We start from the raw sequence: 18,192 nt of genomic DNA, 5'->3' as shown, positions 1-18,192 counted from the left end.
TACTGTAACAACCAGAGAACAATCTGTTTATTCACTCAAACAGGTAGATGCAGTGCTGGGAGGCACCAAGTTCCTACTATTCACATAACATAAGCGTTTGTGTCAAGTATGGGAAGTATGAGGTTGCACAGCCAGAGGAATATCTTCTAAACATAGCAGCAGCGTCACAAACTTTTGCTGAAGGAAATTGCTACAGGGGGTAGAAGTGAGTCATGAACATTTATGGCATGTCTTACTAAAGTAACAGAAATTAATCTGCCTTCCTTACTTGAAGATTTGCAATGTAACCAGAATTTAATTCTCTTAATTTAAAAAAGAACAACAAAACCCCAGCATCTTTTTTATCTATTTCCCATTATTAAATTGCCAGCATAAGCAGATGAGGATAACTATGCCATCTAACTTGGACTTGCAATACAGGTCAGGTGGAGAGAGATGCCCCGCTCAAGAGTAGATTCAGAGCATCTTTGAGTTTGCTGCTTTGAAGAAGCTTACCTCTCACTATTCAACATCTAGGAAGCTTAGTGAAATTAATTTTCTCATTTTCTCAGTAGGCATCTGAAGTTAGATGGTATGAAAAATAAACTCCTCTTCTTCCATGTACTGCAACAAGAAGGTACTGAAGACAAAGCCTATCACCTTCTGGAGGACAAATGATGGACAAAGAGATTCTTTAAGTGATTTATTTTATAAATGTCAGTAAATTAGCAAATACATAACACAAACATCACTGCATATCTCACAGTGTTATATAAACAGTCCTTAATAAAATTTACATGTAGTAGTACTAAGTAAGCATGCAGCAAAAATATTCTAATAAACTGGTTTGCAAATATACATACTTGAGAGAATGCCAATCTGATAAATAGTTTTTAAGTTTTCTCACTTTAAAGACATGTCAGCCTAACAAAGCACACAACTTGTTAATAATTTTACTGTTAATCCTGAGACAAAAAAGGAAAGAAAGGGCACCAGTGGATAGAAGAGAAAGAACAGCAACGGAAGAACTGTGGAATGCTTTGATAATGTTTGGGTAATAAATTATTAGGATGCTCGTCAAAATAACTAGAAAAGTAGTGCTCTCAGTAAAGTACTACCAGACTACCAAATAGGTACCAGACAAAAGTGCTAACAGGTGCATAACCAGCATTCCAGTTTGTTCCAGCAATGCATCTTCACCTTAAAAAACAGCACCCCAATACCCACAGGGTATTTTCTTACGAGTTTACTAGTAGAGCAGTCATACCACCTTGTGGGGTGCACAGTGGACACACTTCAGATAGAGCTAAATGAGTGTGGATTGTATAATATTACATTATATCTTACTATCTGCATATTCTCCATGGAAAAATTGAATAGCTCCAATAAAATTTACCTCTCCCATTGAGACCTCAGGGACTTGCAATGTAACTAAAAGATTCACTGCAAAGTTTAATCAAACATTAGAAGGCCTGAAAGATCTCTGTTACATGAGATGTATTATTGTATGTTATGCAACTAAATAATATGTTAAATATGACATGAGGAGGACAGATTCCAGCTCCATGATAAGATATATCTTTGGAGAGAAAAAGTTCTACGAGAGCATCTTTTAATCTGTAAACTGAGCTGATTAACGGGAAGTAATTGAGACACATAGCGATGGAGGATTACGTATGCTCGGTTCCAGTGTCAGCAGTCAGAATACAGCTGCACTTTTGACCCCTGCCTCAGTTTCTCTGTGTAAAGTATCCTAAGATCTTAAGATAAAAAGCCACTTGAAAATATTACTACAATTAGATGTTACATTTTTCAGTGAAGCTTTTGAGCAGAGGACCTTGGAAAATTTCTTCCCATTCCATATACCTTATATGTATATGTACATATATATGTATCCTTGATGGATACAATGAAATAGAAGAAAAATGGAGGAAAAGCTTCTGCAAATATACAGGTGATTTCACTATGTTTGTGTTCTACTTTTTTATGTAGACATTCATCTTCTGCGAGAAACCAAGCTCCTCAGGACGTGCTGGATAGCAACCAGCCCTAGTCATACATGCTTAGTTTCAAAGTTATGTTACTCCTCAGAGGGAGAAATCAATGTATACTATATTAAAAACAATCATCACAGCCCTTTAAATGATTGGATGGTTTAGCTTTGAATGCAATTCAACCTAATAGAGGCTTTAATGACTTTTGACAGATTGTTCCACTGATCAAGGGACATGTACAAAAATAACTGCCTACCAAGCCCTGATTTGATTTTAAGAAAAGAAAACTGAAGGTTAATGGTAAACAGAAGTTGATTGTTCACATTTTCACTGAAATAACTCTATCTGACCTGTTCTTAGAAGCAGTGAAATAAAGGATAATGGGAATCCTATACACCTGACTTTTTACTTTAGACTCTAATCAAGGAGACTAATCAGACCAAGATGTGTTGGCATGAAAGCAAGTATTTGATGATACAGAGGGGGAGGAGAACAACTTTCATGCCCAAATTCTGATTTGGCATGGACAAGCACTGTAAAACTGGTGGGGTATTAGAGGATGTACACCATGGCTTAGTACGTCCTCTTCTATCCTGTGAATTATGAATGCTATCTCCAAAGCAACAAGAAGATAAACCATAGTTTTCACGTCATGTGTGAAGTGCTCGCACCCAAACATCAACGTTTTAATGTGGTAATTTTATCAGTTATTTGTTGGCTTTTATTTGAGATGTTACTCAGCCAGTTCCGCAGCCTCACTAAGTACGGTCTTTTTTCAGTCGTATAAATTATCTTCTCTCGTTCAATGAGTGCCCCCAGGCTAAGGTGAAGAGGACATATGGCTGTAAATGAAGACGCAAGCCCAGCCACATTGAAGGCAATGAGTCTCGGTTTGGGCTGGCAAGAGAAGAGCAGAGGCTCCATTCAGGATTCCCTGGGCACTCGCAGGTGGGTGAGGAGACAGCCAGCACCGGGCAGGTTGGGAGTCCTCACCAATATTGAATGTTGGTGGGTTTGCCCGAGTCTTTCATCACTAGCTGACAGCTCCCACCCTCTACTGCCAGGTTAGTGCAGGGCTGAGCTTGTCGCTCTGCCGTGGGCAGTGCAGTGCTGCCTTGTTTCAGCCAAGGCACCTCGCTGTGAGCACTGTTCTGTTTGTTTGTCTGACCCTTCCCCGCAGCAGCTCGCCATCCCGCTGGGATCGTTCGGAAGATGAGCTGCAGCAACTTCCATCTCAAACGGGAAACAGATGCTGTGTGGAGGTACTCAGTCCATGGAGGTGTAGTAGGATAGTGGCGGAGGTTGAAGCTGGGGATCAGGGTTTCTCCTGCCTGTGCTACAGTGGAACAACTGCTCTTCCCAGCCCGCTAACCTTAGTGCAAGAAGACAGTGGTCGGCTCCTAGCAGAAAGCTGAGGACCAGCTGTCGGGGGCACGAGGAGGGTTAAGGAGCCAACATTAACTTTGCACCAGGTGGTAACAATTAAGGGGGAGATCCTGACCTGCACTGTACATGTTACTGCTCAATGACTCCCATATGGGTTCAGTTAATAAAGTTGTGGCCTTGAGAAAGCTCATCCCTTGTACCTCATCTCATCTCTCTTCCCCTCCTCTCATCCCAGCTTGGAAATCAGCTCCTGGGCTAGTTTAATCTCTGTTACGTTAGCCCAAATTCCACTGCATGGACTATCGGCATGACACTACTATAACTGAGAAAGGAGCAATGGCCGCTCTTATCACACTATAATATTTAAGCCATCTATCATGATGGATTTCAGTATTCTTTTAATTTTTTTTTTTTTTTTTTTTTTTTTTTTTTTTTGTTATGGCACCGGAATACCTGACTCTGTCCCACAGCATTAAGAAGTCCAGTATGATTTTTAAGCACATCTTGCATCATCACAAGTGGAACTAAAGCTATACTCAGATGATAATAAGACAACTGATTTGGATATTTATTATGTTGCATGTTACCCATCCTGGACAGTCTCCAGCTGGCAATTCCTCATGGCATTCTTATTTACACTTTAGATAACCAGAATCTACTGTAAAGCTTAGAGCATGAGCATGATGCCTTCAAAATCTACTGTACTGCGATTAATATTTTTTATTTACATAATCTTTTAAAAGGAAGAAAGGACCCACAGGATAAAGTATTTTCATATACAGAGATATGAATAAAGCATTACAAAAACATTTCTAATTATACTGCATAACACAGCAGTTTTCTATCAAATACTTAAAAACGGCCCTCACCTTTCATCCCCCAAATCACAGAAACAATGAAATTTTTCATTTTCTGCCAACATTTTCTTTCTATCAGTGTAAAACCAACTCTGTATCAGATTTTTTAAAGAAAGCCCTTGCCTCGAGCATTTCATTTGTATTGGTTCCATGTTTAGTCAGTAGCTTTTGTAAAACTGATGAATATTGTCTAAAGGCAAGTGCAGACAGGCAAACAGATCTGTATCTTCTGCAATCCATTTAGCCTGACACACACGTGCAAGCGAACTATTTTACCTTAATTCTTTCATGGCTGATGAAAAGTAAATGTAAGCAAAGTCGTGAACTTCACCATTTAAAAAGAATCACCGAACCTAATGTTAGAAGCTAATTTATGCTCTCACCTCTTCCCTGAAAAACACTGACCTTGGTCCTCGTGCCTCTGGAGCACCCAGACTTGGCAAACAGTTGCTATACACAGAACAGCGATTAGAGGCTGTGTCTTTCAGCTCATCCTAAATGGAAATGGGTTATCTAATGCTGAAATATGCATTAGATATTCATATATATGAGGAATACATATAATGAATAATAATGCTAAAATATCATGAGCTGTACTATAACTATTTGAATAAAATAAAGAAAACTTCCAAGTATTTGTCTGCTTCTAGTACGTAATCCGAACACAACAATAATTTACACTTGATCTCTCCATTGCTTTAATAGATCTTTACCTGTAACCACGTTCTCCCTTTGGGGTACCCTTTGGCATTACTACATGCTTCAAACAGTTCCATCCACCTTACTTATGTCTTTGCTATCAGCTCCTGCGGGTTTTGGAGATATGAAATCTTCTTACACTTCTGTACTTCAGCTGAACTCAATCAAGTTATATCCATTTAGGATATACATATGGATATACTGAACTGCCACACAGAGCATTAGTCCCCTTTAACCACTTGATTATTGGGATTTTGCCAGCGAATCCTAGGTCTTAGCCATTCCAAAGGTGTTCATGTGTCTATGTCATTGCCATCCATGGCTCAAATGAGTGCTATCTGACTGCATCGAGGCTAGTACTAGTTCAGCTAATTTAGTAGCTTAAATCTTCAGCACAGACAAGACGTGGAATCATGTATTTTTAAAAATTCTATTATTGCTGCCAGCAGTCTCCTAATACAAGAAAAAACCCAGTGGTTTTTCTTCACTACTGCTGGAAATAATTATTTGCCAATCATTTTTTTATAGCTGTGCCTCCACTTCAGCTAAAAACTACAACGTTGATGTGCCTTCTCTACCCTTTATGGCTGTCAGATTCATTTCAATACTGTGATCCCCACGGTTTCTAGCAGCGCTTAATTAAACACAAAATAATCATAAAGTAACAGCATAAACAAACAATCCCCTCAAATGCTGCGTTAACAGTGTTACATCATTGTTTGAATTCATCTTGCTCATTTCCAAAGTAATATCTGTTTCTGTGAGAACTGCCTTTTCAAAAGCAGAATTCCCACATCTTCAGCTCGTTTTTCTCTAAGTGATCTCCAAAGTAAACAGCATTTAGTGTGGCATTAATCCAAATATATGCTATTTGCCCACTGGTAAAGCCAGCTTTAGCTAGTGCAGGAAAGAAAAAGCTATGCCCACAACAGGATTTCCAAATGTTAAGAATTAGGTGGCACAAGAGACAAAGGACAAATGTACGGATCAAGGGTACAACATACTCAAACCTGTTTTAAATAGTAATTTATTCTTCAGAGACTCTTTACATCCTACAGGGTGGCTAACAGCTTTTGCAGAGTGAAATGCTGGATGCAGGTCTTTCTACTTTTGCTGGCCTAGCTACGTCAAAGGTGTTAAGAGGTACAATCTCTACTCGATATAATTGTCCTGGCAAAAGCTGGTAGGTGTGGACACAGTTTTATACCACTAGAACTGAATTTTTGCTGGCACAGCTTCTTTAGCTCCAGGGAGGTCTGGCATATGTTATACTGTCACAAGTACAATTTTTGGCGGTACAAGCCCCATCCACACAGGGAGCACGCTGCCAGTACAGTATACTGGTATGCTCTGGGTAAGCCTGGCCTCAGCAGTCATTTTAAACATAAGATTAACACAGGAGGCACATTCATTTCTTGGTGGCAACGTCAAGCTCTGAGTCTTACTGGTTTCTTTTGTAGTGGTAATACAGACTGAGTGCTGTTTCACCATAATATGATTTGTTTCTGCTTTTTATGACAAAGGCGTACACCAGCTCAAGTTAAAACAGCAACTTAACCAAATGAAAAATCTCTTTTATTCAGGAGCGCCCTGTATCATCCAATGTAGAACGGCTCTTTTTTATAGCATGTTACTACAAAACAGATCACAAACAGCCTAGTTTCTCAGAGTCTTCTGGTTTTGCTCTCCTACAGCTCACTAGGTCAACACAGATGCTGCGGTGCTCCGTATCACACAACCGAAACATAATCTGTCAGGGGACCCCACACCCCAAATGGAAACCCCTACTTAGGTCTGTCAGCTCTTTAGACAATGCGGTGAGAAACCTGGCCTCAGAACAGGATTCACAGCACGCAGAAACAAAGTAATGGTTAGGAACCAACCTCTGAGCTCAGGGAGCCCAGGAGGTGCAGATCCACGTGGGAAATCTCCCCCAGTACTACTCAATTGCCATGAAGAACAGCACAAAAGTCTTGGGATCTGCATCAGGACACTCCCCCACAGCTCCTCCTCTGAAAAAATGCTCCAACGAGGAGCCAGCCATTGCAAAAAGGACATTCTCCACCATCTGCTGCACCTCTGTGTTAGTGGATGAAGAAATCAGAGCTCTATTCTGAAGGCATCCAGCAGGCCCACCCCGAGCGGGGTCTCACCAGGATGCCCAGAATCATGGATCCTGCCTTGTCACAGATGTGAGCTATGCCTTGCGCTGCTCAAACCTGCCAAGCCAGAGGCAATTCCAGGCACTCATGGAAGCGGAAATTTAGATGCCAAGGGAACTTGTGGAAACAGGGATATCCATGGGCTGTAGGGTCAACGGGAGTTAGAGCAGAGAAGGAAAGATCTGAGGCTGGTAGTGTGGACCTCAGGGCTCCAAAGCCACCTGTTTCTGTAGATTTGGGGCCTGTTTTTTTTAAATTATGAGGCGGTAGCAAAGGTACCATGTGGAGCCCAGTAAAATCTGCACTGATGCATAAAATAACACCTGATCAAGGAATCATAAAGCTGAAAAGATTTATGTTGGACTAAAACGCTTCTCTCCAAATGACGAGCATCAATAATTCTAGGCTGGAAGGTCACTTGTTATTCAACCCACTGAACAAGATTTTGTAGATTAGCAATTACTTCTTCAAGATCATATGGCAGAGGCATATTACATTCATCATCTGTCCAGAAGGGACGGCATTCTGGTTTCTGGTCTTCTGGCAAGCTCTCTGCCGCTTCTGACTGGCATCTGAAAAGAAAGGTAAGAAGATGAACTACTTAAGTAAAACTGTATCAAGAAACTGAATACTCAGCGAGGATATATTTGTGATTAATTTAAAGAGAGAGATGATAATAAAAAAGAAATACCCCATCTTCTGACCAAATGGATTGCTCATTTCCAGTGAAGTTGATTTCTGTTGTAGGCTTTCTGTTTTCTATAGGGATTTCTCAAAAAGCCAATCACAGAGAAAACTCAGTTAGTGTACCTTTATATGGTGAATTATTTTTTCATTATCTCAGCTGTTATTTAAAGTATGTGATTAAACCATTATCAGATTTAAATGTTTGCCAGTTTCCAATGTATTACTAGATTATTGAGAAAGATTAAACTGAATTTACTGCATTAAGGTCAGGGGGGATAGATTAAACAATATTAAAGAAGCCAGACTAGCATTGTAGATTCCGGAGATTTACAAGTGTATCAACCTGCTTAGCTCTGAAAAAGGCAATATAAAAAGAGAAAATTCTATAAAGATAAATGGAAATGGAGGTTAATAACAACTTCCAATGATGAATAGGTGGGCAAAACTTCAATAAAATTAAATTAAGAGGTTAGTGTATGTTAGTCCCCAGAGAAAATGTTTAAATTACAGTGTTTTTTATTAAATGGATTATTCATCAATACTAGTGAAGTCTAATTATAATATTCAACTGAACTGCAGCCTGCAGAGGAAAGTTTTATGTGGCAACCATCACATCCCTTAAGATTAGGGTGTAATACAACATGCTGCATCAAAAAAATTGTCACAGTGCAAGGACGATTTCTCCCCTTCTCTTTTCCCCTCCCCTCAAACAATTTGCATGTTGCTGATTAATTAGTTAACATTTGCAATGTGGCAAGACAAAGGAAAACGCTAAGCACCACTGTAGTTTTGGAATATACTGCAGGTCTACATAGGTCTTTGGAGGAAAAAAGCAGATTGTGGAAATACACCTTTAACTCTTGGAAGACATTTTTTAAAATTCATGTTCTGTAAAGCACATAATTACTGCAACAATTTAAAAGTTGTTTTAAATGTATATGCGTCTTTCATCTCTGTAAAACGAACTCTAAAAACATGGACACATGCAACTTCCTTGTCTACACCGTCGGCCTTCTGGAGGGGACTGTTTCCAAATGAAAGATGCCTTCTTCTCTTGGGAATTATTAATGGCAGTGTAATCCCCATGAGAAAACATACTTCAGCTTTACACCCATGTTGGTGTGTGGTTAATTGCCGCACCAGCATCCTGGGCACTCAATCCATCGTACATTACACTACAAGGACAGTATTAACACATAACATTCCAATATATCTTCAGCTCTCCACATCAGCCCCTGATAATAGCATCTGTTAACATGCACTAAGTACTATTATGTAGCACATCACTTCATAAATAATAAGATTAGCCGACCTCAGGGCCCTGGGAAGAGTAATGTGTTTAAATGTTCTCATTATTTATTTAAAACAAGAATTAAAGGAACAGAAGCTACTTGTGACAATCCTCTTAGCATAAATATTAAACTGTTTGCATTGATAAGCTGCACTGTACAGAATAACAGAGGATTTGTTTTGCCGGCTGCTTTATAATAGTTGTTAGAGCAAATGCAGTTTAGTGTATGAGTTCTGAGAAGTACTTAACTGATTGTGCCATCATGTTCTGAAGACATTTTCCAAATTATATAAAGGAACAGGAGAAAATTAATATGCAGGGGAAGCTGAAACTAATTACAGCATAACTCTATAAGGCTTTAAAAATCTCGCTTTATTTTCTGTCTTGGCACAAAATAATATGCTCAGTTTGCTGTGTAGTATAAGATATTCCAGTTAAAGCATTTTAGTCTAAAAATGGATAAATTAACCATGTAGAGATTATTGCAGATGACAAATCAAGAAGCGCAGTCGGTAAATACTGCAGGCGTGTTATGTGGTCTGCAAAACTCAAATCATAACAATAAACATCCTCTCCCTCGCACATCTGCTATTAACAGCAGAGCTCTCACTGAGAGGAAAAACATACCAGCCCTTAGCCTCCTCACCATTTCAGAGTCCATTTTTACCCTTTGTGTCCTCTTTTTCCCCCCTTGCTCTTGCACATAAATGGATAGACCAGCTTTCCCCTCACATCTGAGGCTCAGGCATCGGCGTTGCCATAAATGTGGCTGCAGCGATGGCCCTGCCATGGCTGGACAGCCCATCAGCAACTATTCTCATCGTGTTTCCCTTCTCTGCTTTTCTTACCAGCGGAGCCACCTCTGAAAGGTCACCCCACAACGAATTGTGTGCCCAAACTTCCAGGCACTCATGTGCTTGGGAAGTTTTAGCCATATCGTGTTCCACGTGAGGGATTAGAGGGATAGAAGTGTGTCAGGTCCTCAGAATTCCTGCACAAATCTGATGACATAAATGCATCAGTGCATAATGCAAAAGTGTAGAAAAGGGGAAAGCAGTGCCACAATATTGCAAGTTCTGCAAACCCATAGTTCCTTCATCTTTCCCTCCAGGGTTTCTATTGCTTTGCTTTCTATCACTAGCAAGAACAGCAGCGAACATTACATTTTTACATTTTCCAAGTCACCTATTTTGACCAAAATTGCAATCCCTTGTGCTGGACCTGCTGCCATCAAAGTCAGCTCAAGTTGCTCGTATTTCATATGTAAAGATACGGGGCTGTGTTCTGAGCAGCCATCGCTGCACCTAGCAGTTCATGAAGCAATTCACCTGAGTGGCATCCACAAGCTCGGACACAGTCACCCAGATATGTGCTTTCTGACTCAGAATTAAGAACAGTCCCAGTCCTTTCCAGAGGATTATATTACTATTTATTTTAATAAATTTCTGTGGGAGAAATTGTTCCTACAGTGGTCTTTAACTTACAGCAGAGTAACAGAAGATCCTGCAAAAGGACAGCAACATTTTTAACTGAAGCAGAACAATCAAAGGCACTTAAATAATTGCACAAAACTGTTTCAAAATCCTTTGTACCTGGGAAAAGATAGCTAATGTAAGTTAGCAATGATCACTTGGGATAAACAGAAATTCTGTCTTTTCCCAGATACAAAAGAATTTATGAGGTTCCACGTGGGAAACACTGCAAACATCAAAGTACGGTGGTAGTGGGAAAGTGCCAAGATTTATAATATTTTAAGTTAACTAAAATATTAAATATCAATAAACCCCTGTTATAATAAAGTCAAACCTCTGAAAGAGAGCAGATCTAATCTGTGTACATCGCATGCACAGAATGTGTTGAGTGGAAATAACACATGCTCTGAGATACAGAACAGATGCCAAGTCAAGGGACGCCTTTCATACCTTATTTGCAGCAGGAGAGCAGAAAAACTGCTATGATATATTTCAGAGCAATTTAGCTCAAACACCTTGATAATAAATGTTTACCAACATATTATAGAAAGGATGATTTGTCTAAAGATGTGCAGCATGCACAAAACTCCACGGTCCCTACTTTCTTGCTAGAACAATCAGGACCTGTGCCAGTTACAATTAAAAAAGCCCGTTTTTAAGGAAGTTAGTTTCTGTTGCAGTGCACATTCTCACTACCCCTCCTCTGTAAACTTCACAGATTTTTGATCCCCTTCTTGACTATTTTTACCAAATGGACTTTGCTCATTAATATTTACCCATAGCTGTATATTAATATAATCTCAACTAAGTCATGACAAACATTTATGTGACTGGATGACTATTTGTATGATAATATATGATGATTTCCCTTGGAAGGTGGCTACTTTCACTATAGGCAGGTGAACATTCACTGAGACAGACAGTTGCCTGGTTATGGTCCCCTGGGCTACACTAACATTTTGATGATCAGGGTGTCAGCTACATTAGAGGACACTGATCATGATGCTAAAATTAACCAAGCTAGCTAAAGTGTGTGTTAATTATGAGTATGCAAGCAGTCAATAAAAGGTTAATGCAAAAGTCAAAGGAGAAATTTATTTCAGTATTGCATCACTCTACTGACTAAATGACTAACATTATGCTTTGTTTTTAATCGATATATTTTACAGTAATGCGTGAGCAATTGATTTGAAAAACAGTCTTATTTCTAACTGTTAAGTTTTGCAACTATTAAGTATCAGTATACTTCAAACACTTTTTTCAGAGCAGGTATTTTTTGGGTCTGTTGTCAGGAACAGGAACGCATATGAGCTAGGAGGCCTCGGGTTCTGCTGCTGAATGTGATTAATGCAAATAAGAATTACTACCTAGGAACCTAAATAAGGTGCTGTGAATTAGGGTCCCTGGATTCTATTGCACTGTTTGTCTACTCCACAGAAGTGTAGTCAAATCAGATCAATAGGGGTCAATTTGTGGCTCAGACTGCACAGGCGTGTTAAGAGTGAGGAGATGACATGAACAGTCCCGTTTCCTAGATGGTACTAATTTAGCTGCCTACGCCTGGCAGCCCAAGGACCAACGGAGATCACGTGGAAGTTCATAAGGTAAGTCAAAGAGCAGGGGTCTGGCCATTTTCCCCATGGACTGATATGGTCAGAAAGGGAGGACGGAATATTTGCTCTACATGTACAGAAGTACACACTCACGCATACATGTTTACTCCAGCAGTCCTGAGATTATTGCATTTTATATGAGAGTTATTTCCTCCCTCCATTCATGCTAGAATAAAAGTGTTATTGAGCTGCTATTCAGAACTTCAGAGCATCATTTCTAACAACGGCCCAGGTCAAACCAGCATTTGGACCACCCTACTAAGCCAAATCCATTCATTAAACCCGTGCTGATGTTGGTTAAAATGACACAACACTGGTAACAGGGATGCTGTTCTGAGTAAGAGTAACAGCAGCAGCTTCTTTAGACAGCATCTTCCATTCTTAAGTTTCACAATGACTTTGCAAATTTAGCTCTAATAAAAAATGGGTTACTATTGCTCCAACACAGAGCTCTGCTGTGGGAACACAAATCCTGACAGTGCAGGTACCTGGTACACCGAGGTTTGCTTGCAGGTTTGGATTTGTTCATCCTTGTCCTTCAAACCTTTCCTCTGCCTGGAAATTATTATGCAAACTATGTGTAGTTACTCTAATCTCAGCGTTAGGATTATCCCATGTCATTTCAAGCTGACATTCTTAGTTGCCAGAGCATGTACAAGAGAGTACAGTGCATTCCCAGCAATCTGAATTGTTATGCAAAGCGCAGAGAAAATATGAGATTACATATATGAGAACAATTACTCAAATCAGCCTTGATTTTTCTTTTTTCTGAATAGTGTTTCATCGACAGGTATGATGACAAACCTACTTCTGCTGCTGAATGCGTCACAATTAAGACCCAATACCACTTCAGTCAAAGTTGAAACTTCCAGTGATTTCAAGAAGGCAAAGATTTCAATCCAAATGCTTTTCCGGAAACCACTCAGAACAGACATGAGCTAGTAAGCATAACAATAAAAAGGATCCAAAAGAAACTATGGAAGGAATGAAATACACTGAATATAGTATCTCAAAGTGAAATTTAGCAAGGGATACTCCACTTAGACTTTTTATCCATTTAAAATGGTGGTTAAATTACTGGCACTGTAGGTCAGCTAATACAATGCGGAGTAACAAGATGTGACGTTCTGTAACTTTAGAGTTGCCACAGAAAGAAAAAAAAATATTTATTTTATCAATCTGAATTGCTCAGTAAAGCACAAAAAATTCTACTCAAATTGGTGCTGTGAACAGACTTTCTCCTTTACCTCTGGACATGGATAGGCTATTGGGATAAAGTCCCTAAAAAGGATTGAAAAAGTCACCCCATTAAAAGAAGAACTGAGCTTTCATTTATCTTCATGAAAAATTAAAAGGTGGAGGGGATAACCGTCACTCACGATAAAATGGAGTGGCGGTGAGTAATCTGAAATGCAGCTGCTTTCCAGTCGAGTGCCCTTTGCAGCGTCAGCAATATCAGAAATTACAAGGTGCCTAATTTTAAGTTTTCTTCTAGTCCAGGCACCTGTTTGGTCACAGTACCAGCTAAGAAGCGAAAATTTCCAACCACTGATGAAGGTTTGAGGCCATCGCATAGAGTGCTGAGAACAACCTTTGGCCTAGATCCATTTGTCAGCATGCCCATTACATCCCAGTGGTGGTCGCCACTGACCAGTTCAGAGCTTCTGGCCTCTGCCATCAGGCGTGGGGCACCTGAAGCCTGCCTTGCTGCTCCCTGGCCACATGGAACAACTCAGGGGTCAAGTGGCGAGGGTGACTACACATGTCCTACCTCAGGCAACGCTGCTCGGGCAGTAGCGTACCCAGAGTCGAATTCCAGAGCTCAGCACAAACCCAAGACAGCTGTAGGAACGGACGAAACAAAAGGTGCTGGGTTTCAGAGGTATAAGGTGGCTCCCTCACCACTTGGGAGAGCGGGGACATTGTTCTCAGACAACGATGAAAACAAACACGGTTGAAAAAAATGGCAACTCTCTCACTGGGAGCAGAAAGTGAAATAGCCCTCGTGTCACTGGTGCCCTCCTCCTGCACAGACACAACTCCAGCTTGGATCAGCTATATCAGGGGAAACCACTCCTACGCTCTCCCAGGAGCACTTTTTCTGGAGAACTAATCCAAGACATGAGATGTACACAGGGAGCTGGAGCTAAACTCTTTTATAGTTCAAAAATGTTGAAATCTTGACTTCTGGTTTGGCTTGTTTTAGAGGAGATAAAACGTAAAAAAATAATGAGTATTTCAGCTGGAACTTCACCAAAATTTAAGGGTGTTCGGAAAATGGGCATTAGTTAATCGTAGAATCATTTAGCTTGGAAATGACCTTTAAGATTATTGAGTCCAACCGTTAACCCAGCACTGCCAAGCCCACACCACCACGCGTGTCCCTGAGCACCACGTTTACACGTTTTTTAAACACCCCCAGGGATGGTGACTCCACCGCCTCCCCGGCAGCCTGTGTCGATGCCTGACCACCCTTTCGGTGAAGAAATTTCCCCCCACACCCAACCGACCCCTCCCCTGGCGCAGCTCGAGGCTGTTCCCTCTTGTCCCGTCGCTTGTTCCCTGGGAGCAGAGACCGACCCCTGCCCACCCCCTCCTGTCAGGTACCTGTAGGGAGTGACCAGGGCCCCCCTGAGCCCCCTCCTCTCCAGGCTGAGCCCCCCCAGTGCCCCCGGCCGCCCCTCAGACGCCTGGTGCTCCGGCCCCTTCCCCACCCCCGCTGCCCGTCCCTGGGCACCCCCAGCCCCTCTGCGTCCCCCCTGCCCTGAGGGGCCCAGAACTGAGCCCAGGGCTCCAGGGGCGGCCGCACCAGCGCCGAGTGCAGGGGGACGGTCACTGCCCCGGCCCTGCTGGCCACAGCGTTTGGGATCCAGGCCAGGGTGCTGCTGGCCTCCTTGGCCACCCGGGCACACGGCCGGCTCACATGCCCCATTACGACACAGGGTTAGCGGGGAATGTCTTCTGATCTCTACTTCAACTTTTAAACATAATCAAACCAATAATTTACAAATCCCTCACTTGGTATTATGATGAACTTTCATAATTTATAACCTAAAAACTGTTTACTGGAAAAACACAGGATGGAGAAAATATAAACACACTAAAAAATAACAATACAAAAGATATTTTCTTTATATGGCTATAAATGCTTTGCCTCTATCACCAACAAAATCTATTTTTTCATGCTAAAACTTTTTAAAACTTTTGGAATTTTGAAAGCTAGTGAGTTCAGTCTAAACCTTAAACCAGAGATTTTCTTAGCTTTTTTGATTATCTGATCAGAAAGTTGTCAGCCTTGGCACAGAGTATTTCTTTCAGTTGTTCCATGCTTGTCCCTACTGTGATTCTGCAGAACTAAAACCTTCCCAGGTTTACTCAGCCTTTTAAGAGCAAAACAAATTACATCAATATTTGACTTTGCAAACCAGATTTCAGAAGTACTGGTCCCAAACAGGCAGTGAAATGAAGTGGCCAGATAGAAAGACAGCAGTGCTCCGTTCTTTTGAACATCTAATCCCCAGAGTGTTCCCAAGGAGTCTGTCCCATTGACATTGTCACTGCTGATGTTCTTTCATGTGCTGTAACTGGAGTGTGCCCAGCCGCAAGTAATGGCTGAGACCAGGGCTGTATTTATAGGAGGGACAAAATGAGTTTGTTTCCAGGTAAGAAATTTGAAAAGACAATGCCAGATTTAGAAAAGGGATGGAGGCAACAATACCAGTTAAATTTTAATCCATGAAAAACACATGTATCAGCTGTACAAATATGCAAGTACATTACACATGATGGCATGTTGGAAGATCTTTCCTGTCTGCCTTTTTCAAAAGTTGGTGATGAGTTGTACTACTGATGCATTTGGCCCTCACTACAGAACCAAAGTTAACAGTCACCAACCCAAGAGCTTTACGCCTCCAAAGTCAGCTCTTCCATTGGAAATGAGGATTCTGCTAAAATATCCTGAGGCATCACTGGAGACATAGTAGGATAGCCTGAAAACAGCCGGTGTCATCCTTGTGTGTACTTCTACCCAGTGAATCTATAACAGAATCCATCTTTCTTCCCTGGCCTGCAGAGTGCATTTTGCTGTTCCACAGGGAGGCAGGAGAGAGATCAATGAACCTGACACTAAAGAGGTTTAAGTGACAGTTCCGTGAACTTGAAAATGCCAGTTTCTATTATTAGTCAAATTGTAAATCAGGCAAACATGAGAAAAACTCAAATTGTTAATACCTTCCAAATGTTGAAATAGCAGCAACCAAAGCATTGGTGGAGTCCAACTGCGAAGGGTTTTCAAGTGGTGCACCAACGTGTTTCACACATATTTGTAGAAATACATGAAAAACTCACAAAACTATATTTAAAGAATGTTTTGCTTTGCCTTAACTCCAGAGAAATTAAAATAAATTTTCAACTTTTTTTTGGCTACAATATTAATTAAAATCTGTAAAAATACACTTCAGTCTTTCAAAACTATTTAGGTGACAAACCATGGGAAAGGATAAAGATTTGCTGCACAGTATCTTCAGCTGCAGAGTGGGGATTGTAAAACAAAGCCCCAAAACCTCAGCGACCTTCCAGCTTTGGGCAGAAAGAACGGAAGGAAAGAGGACACCAGAAGCTCCTTTCTCTGCTATATTAATCTCTACTGTGGGTGAATAAATAAACAGAAATCTACCCAAAAGACACCTCTGATGAGATTACCAATGACCTTCCTCACCGTGTCCACTGATTCCACCCTACCAAAGGGGTAGTAGTAGTAGTAATAGTAGTAATAGTGCTGGTAGTAGTAGACAGCAGTGTAGCAACCGTAATGCCACTGAGAAGAGCGCAGGCATCAGATGCATGATGTAAACTTGACTTCTCCAGACAGAGTTTTTCCTCTGCTTTGTGGCCTCTGTCCAACAAACCTAGAAACTGTCCATGAGAAAATCAGCATGCCTCCTATTCCCACAAGAGACCAGTAGTGTGGGGCAGCCTCCATTCCATGTTTGTTCGATTTTTTAATTAAGAAACATCACTACTCTCTAGAAAGTGTAGGGGGTAGGGAAATCCCCCAGAGAAACACTGAATAAATAACATGGCATTTGCTGAAAGATGAAGTTTAATCCAATTTAACCTATAGGTCTACAAATTTTTCCCTTTCAGCCCTGCTTCTCAGCTGCTTTTGCTTCCTTTTTTTAGAATAATATGTATACAAGCAGTGTGTCCTGACTGTATGAGAAGCACGTTTATGCATATTTATATACACAGCCCTTTATACCCATACTTGCAAAAAATCCCACCAGTCCAAAAGAGACAGCATTTAAGAGGAAATTTTCAGCACCACAGACATAGATTTAGTTACATACTTTTCATGATCAGCAATGGGATGAGAGTTATTTCCTCTGTGCTGAGAATATTTGGCTTTGACTTCAAACAACGTAGAAATATATCAACCTCAATATAATTTATATTCTCTCCAAAGGAACCTAAAATGCTCTAAGCCTTTGCCGAAGCATCTGATGTTCCAGTCCCCTCTTTTGCACTGTATGATCAGCTTTTATTTCACTTGCAATCCTTGCTTTCCTATGATTTTTTCAGACAAAGAAACAAGATGTCTGCTATATGCTGAGTATAAGCACAGCTGACTTGTTTTCCCCAAAGTATTGATTTTATGCACTTTTAAAATAACTATTTTCATTCTGTTTGCATAATCAGCTGGGGCATTGTTCCTCTACATTTGCAGAAACACAGATGGAATTGCTGATTTGGAGCCTTTGGAGAGATTTTACAGTATTCTCCAGAATCTAAGCTTCTATTAAAATAAGGTTTCAAGCACTTCTGGTTGTGAAGATAGCCTGGACAATGTAAATTGATGCATGGTTATCTTGTTGAGTCCACCGCCAGACAGACAGACGCAATAGCACCAAGGGAGCCGTCAACTTCCCCCACTTATTTTATTGGGTGTTTACGCGGGGCCAGATGCTCCCCTCTGTTGCGCAGAATGGTGTTAAATGACTGAGAAAAAGAGAGGAAAAGGAAATGGAAATAAAAACCAACAAAGAGGAGAAAA

At 40.8% G+C, this 18,192-nt stretch overlaps 1 protein-coding gene across 3 annotated transcripts in view; it reads right to left on the bottom strand.

Moving 5' to 3' along the window:
* Window positions 1–667: 667 nt before the first annotated feature.
* The window catches only part of FTO (FTO alpha-ketoglutarate dependent dioxygenase), a 260,515-nt gene continuing 242,990 nt past the window's right edge, over window positions 668–18,192 (bottom strand). For all 3 annotated transcript variants that reach the window (XM_080364733.1, XM_080364730.1, XM_080364731.1), the window contains one exon: window positions 668–7,649. In XM_080364733.1, coding sequence (XP_080220859.1) covers window positions 7,499–7,649 — 151 coding nt within the window. In that variant the 3' untranslated portion in view covers window positions 668–7,498. The remainder of the gene's footprint in view (window positions 7,650–18,192) is intronic.

The sequence above is a fragment of the Falco punctatus genome (assembly GCF_963210335.1).
Source record: "Falco punctatus genome assembly, chromosome: 14".
Lineage (NCBI taxonomy): Eukaryota > Metazoa > Chordata > Aves > Falconiformes > Falconidae > Falco > Falco punctatus.
The sequence above is the reverse complement of the archived record's forward strand: the minus strand, read 5'-3'. Positions and strand labels throughout refer to the sequence as shown.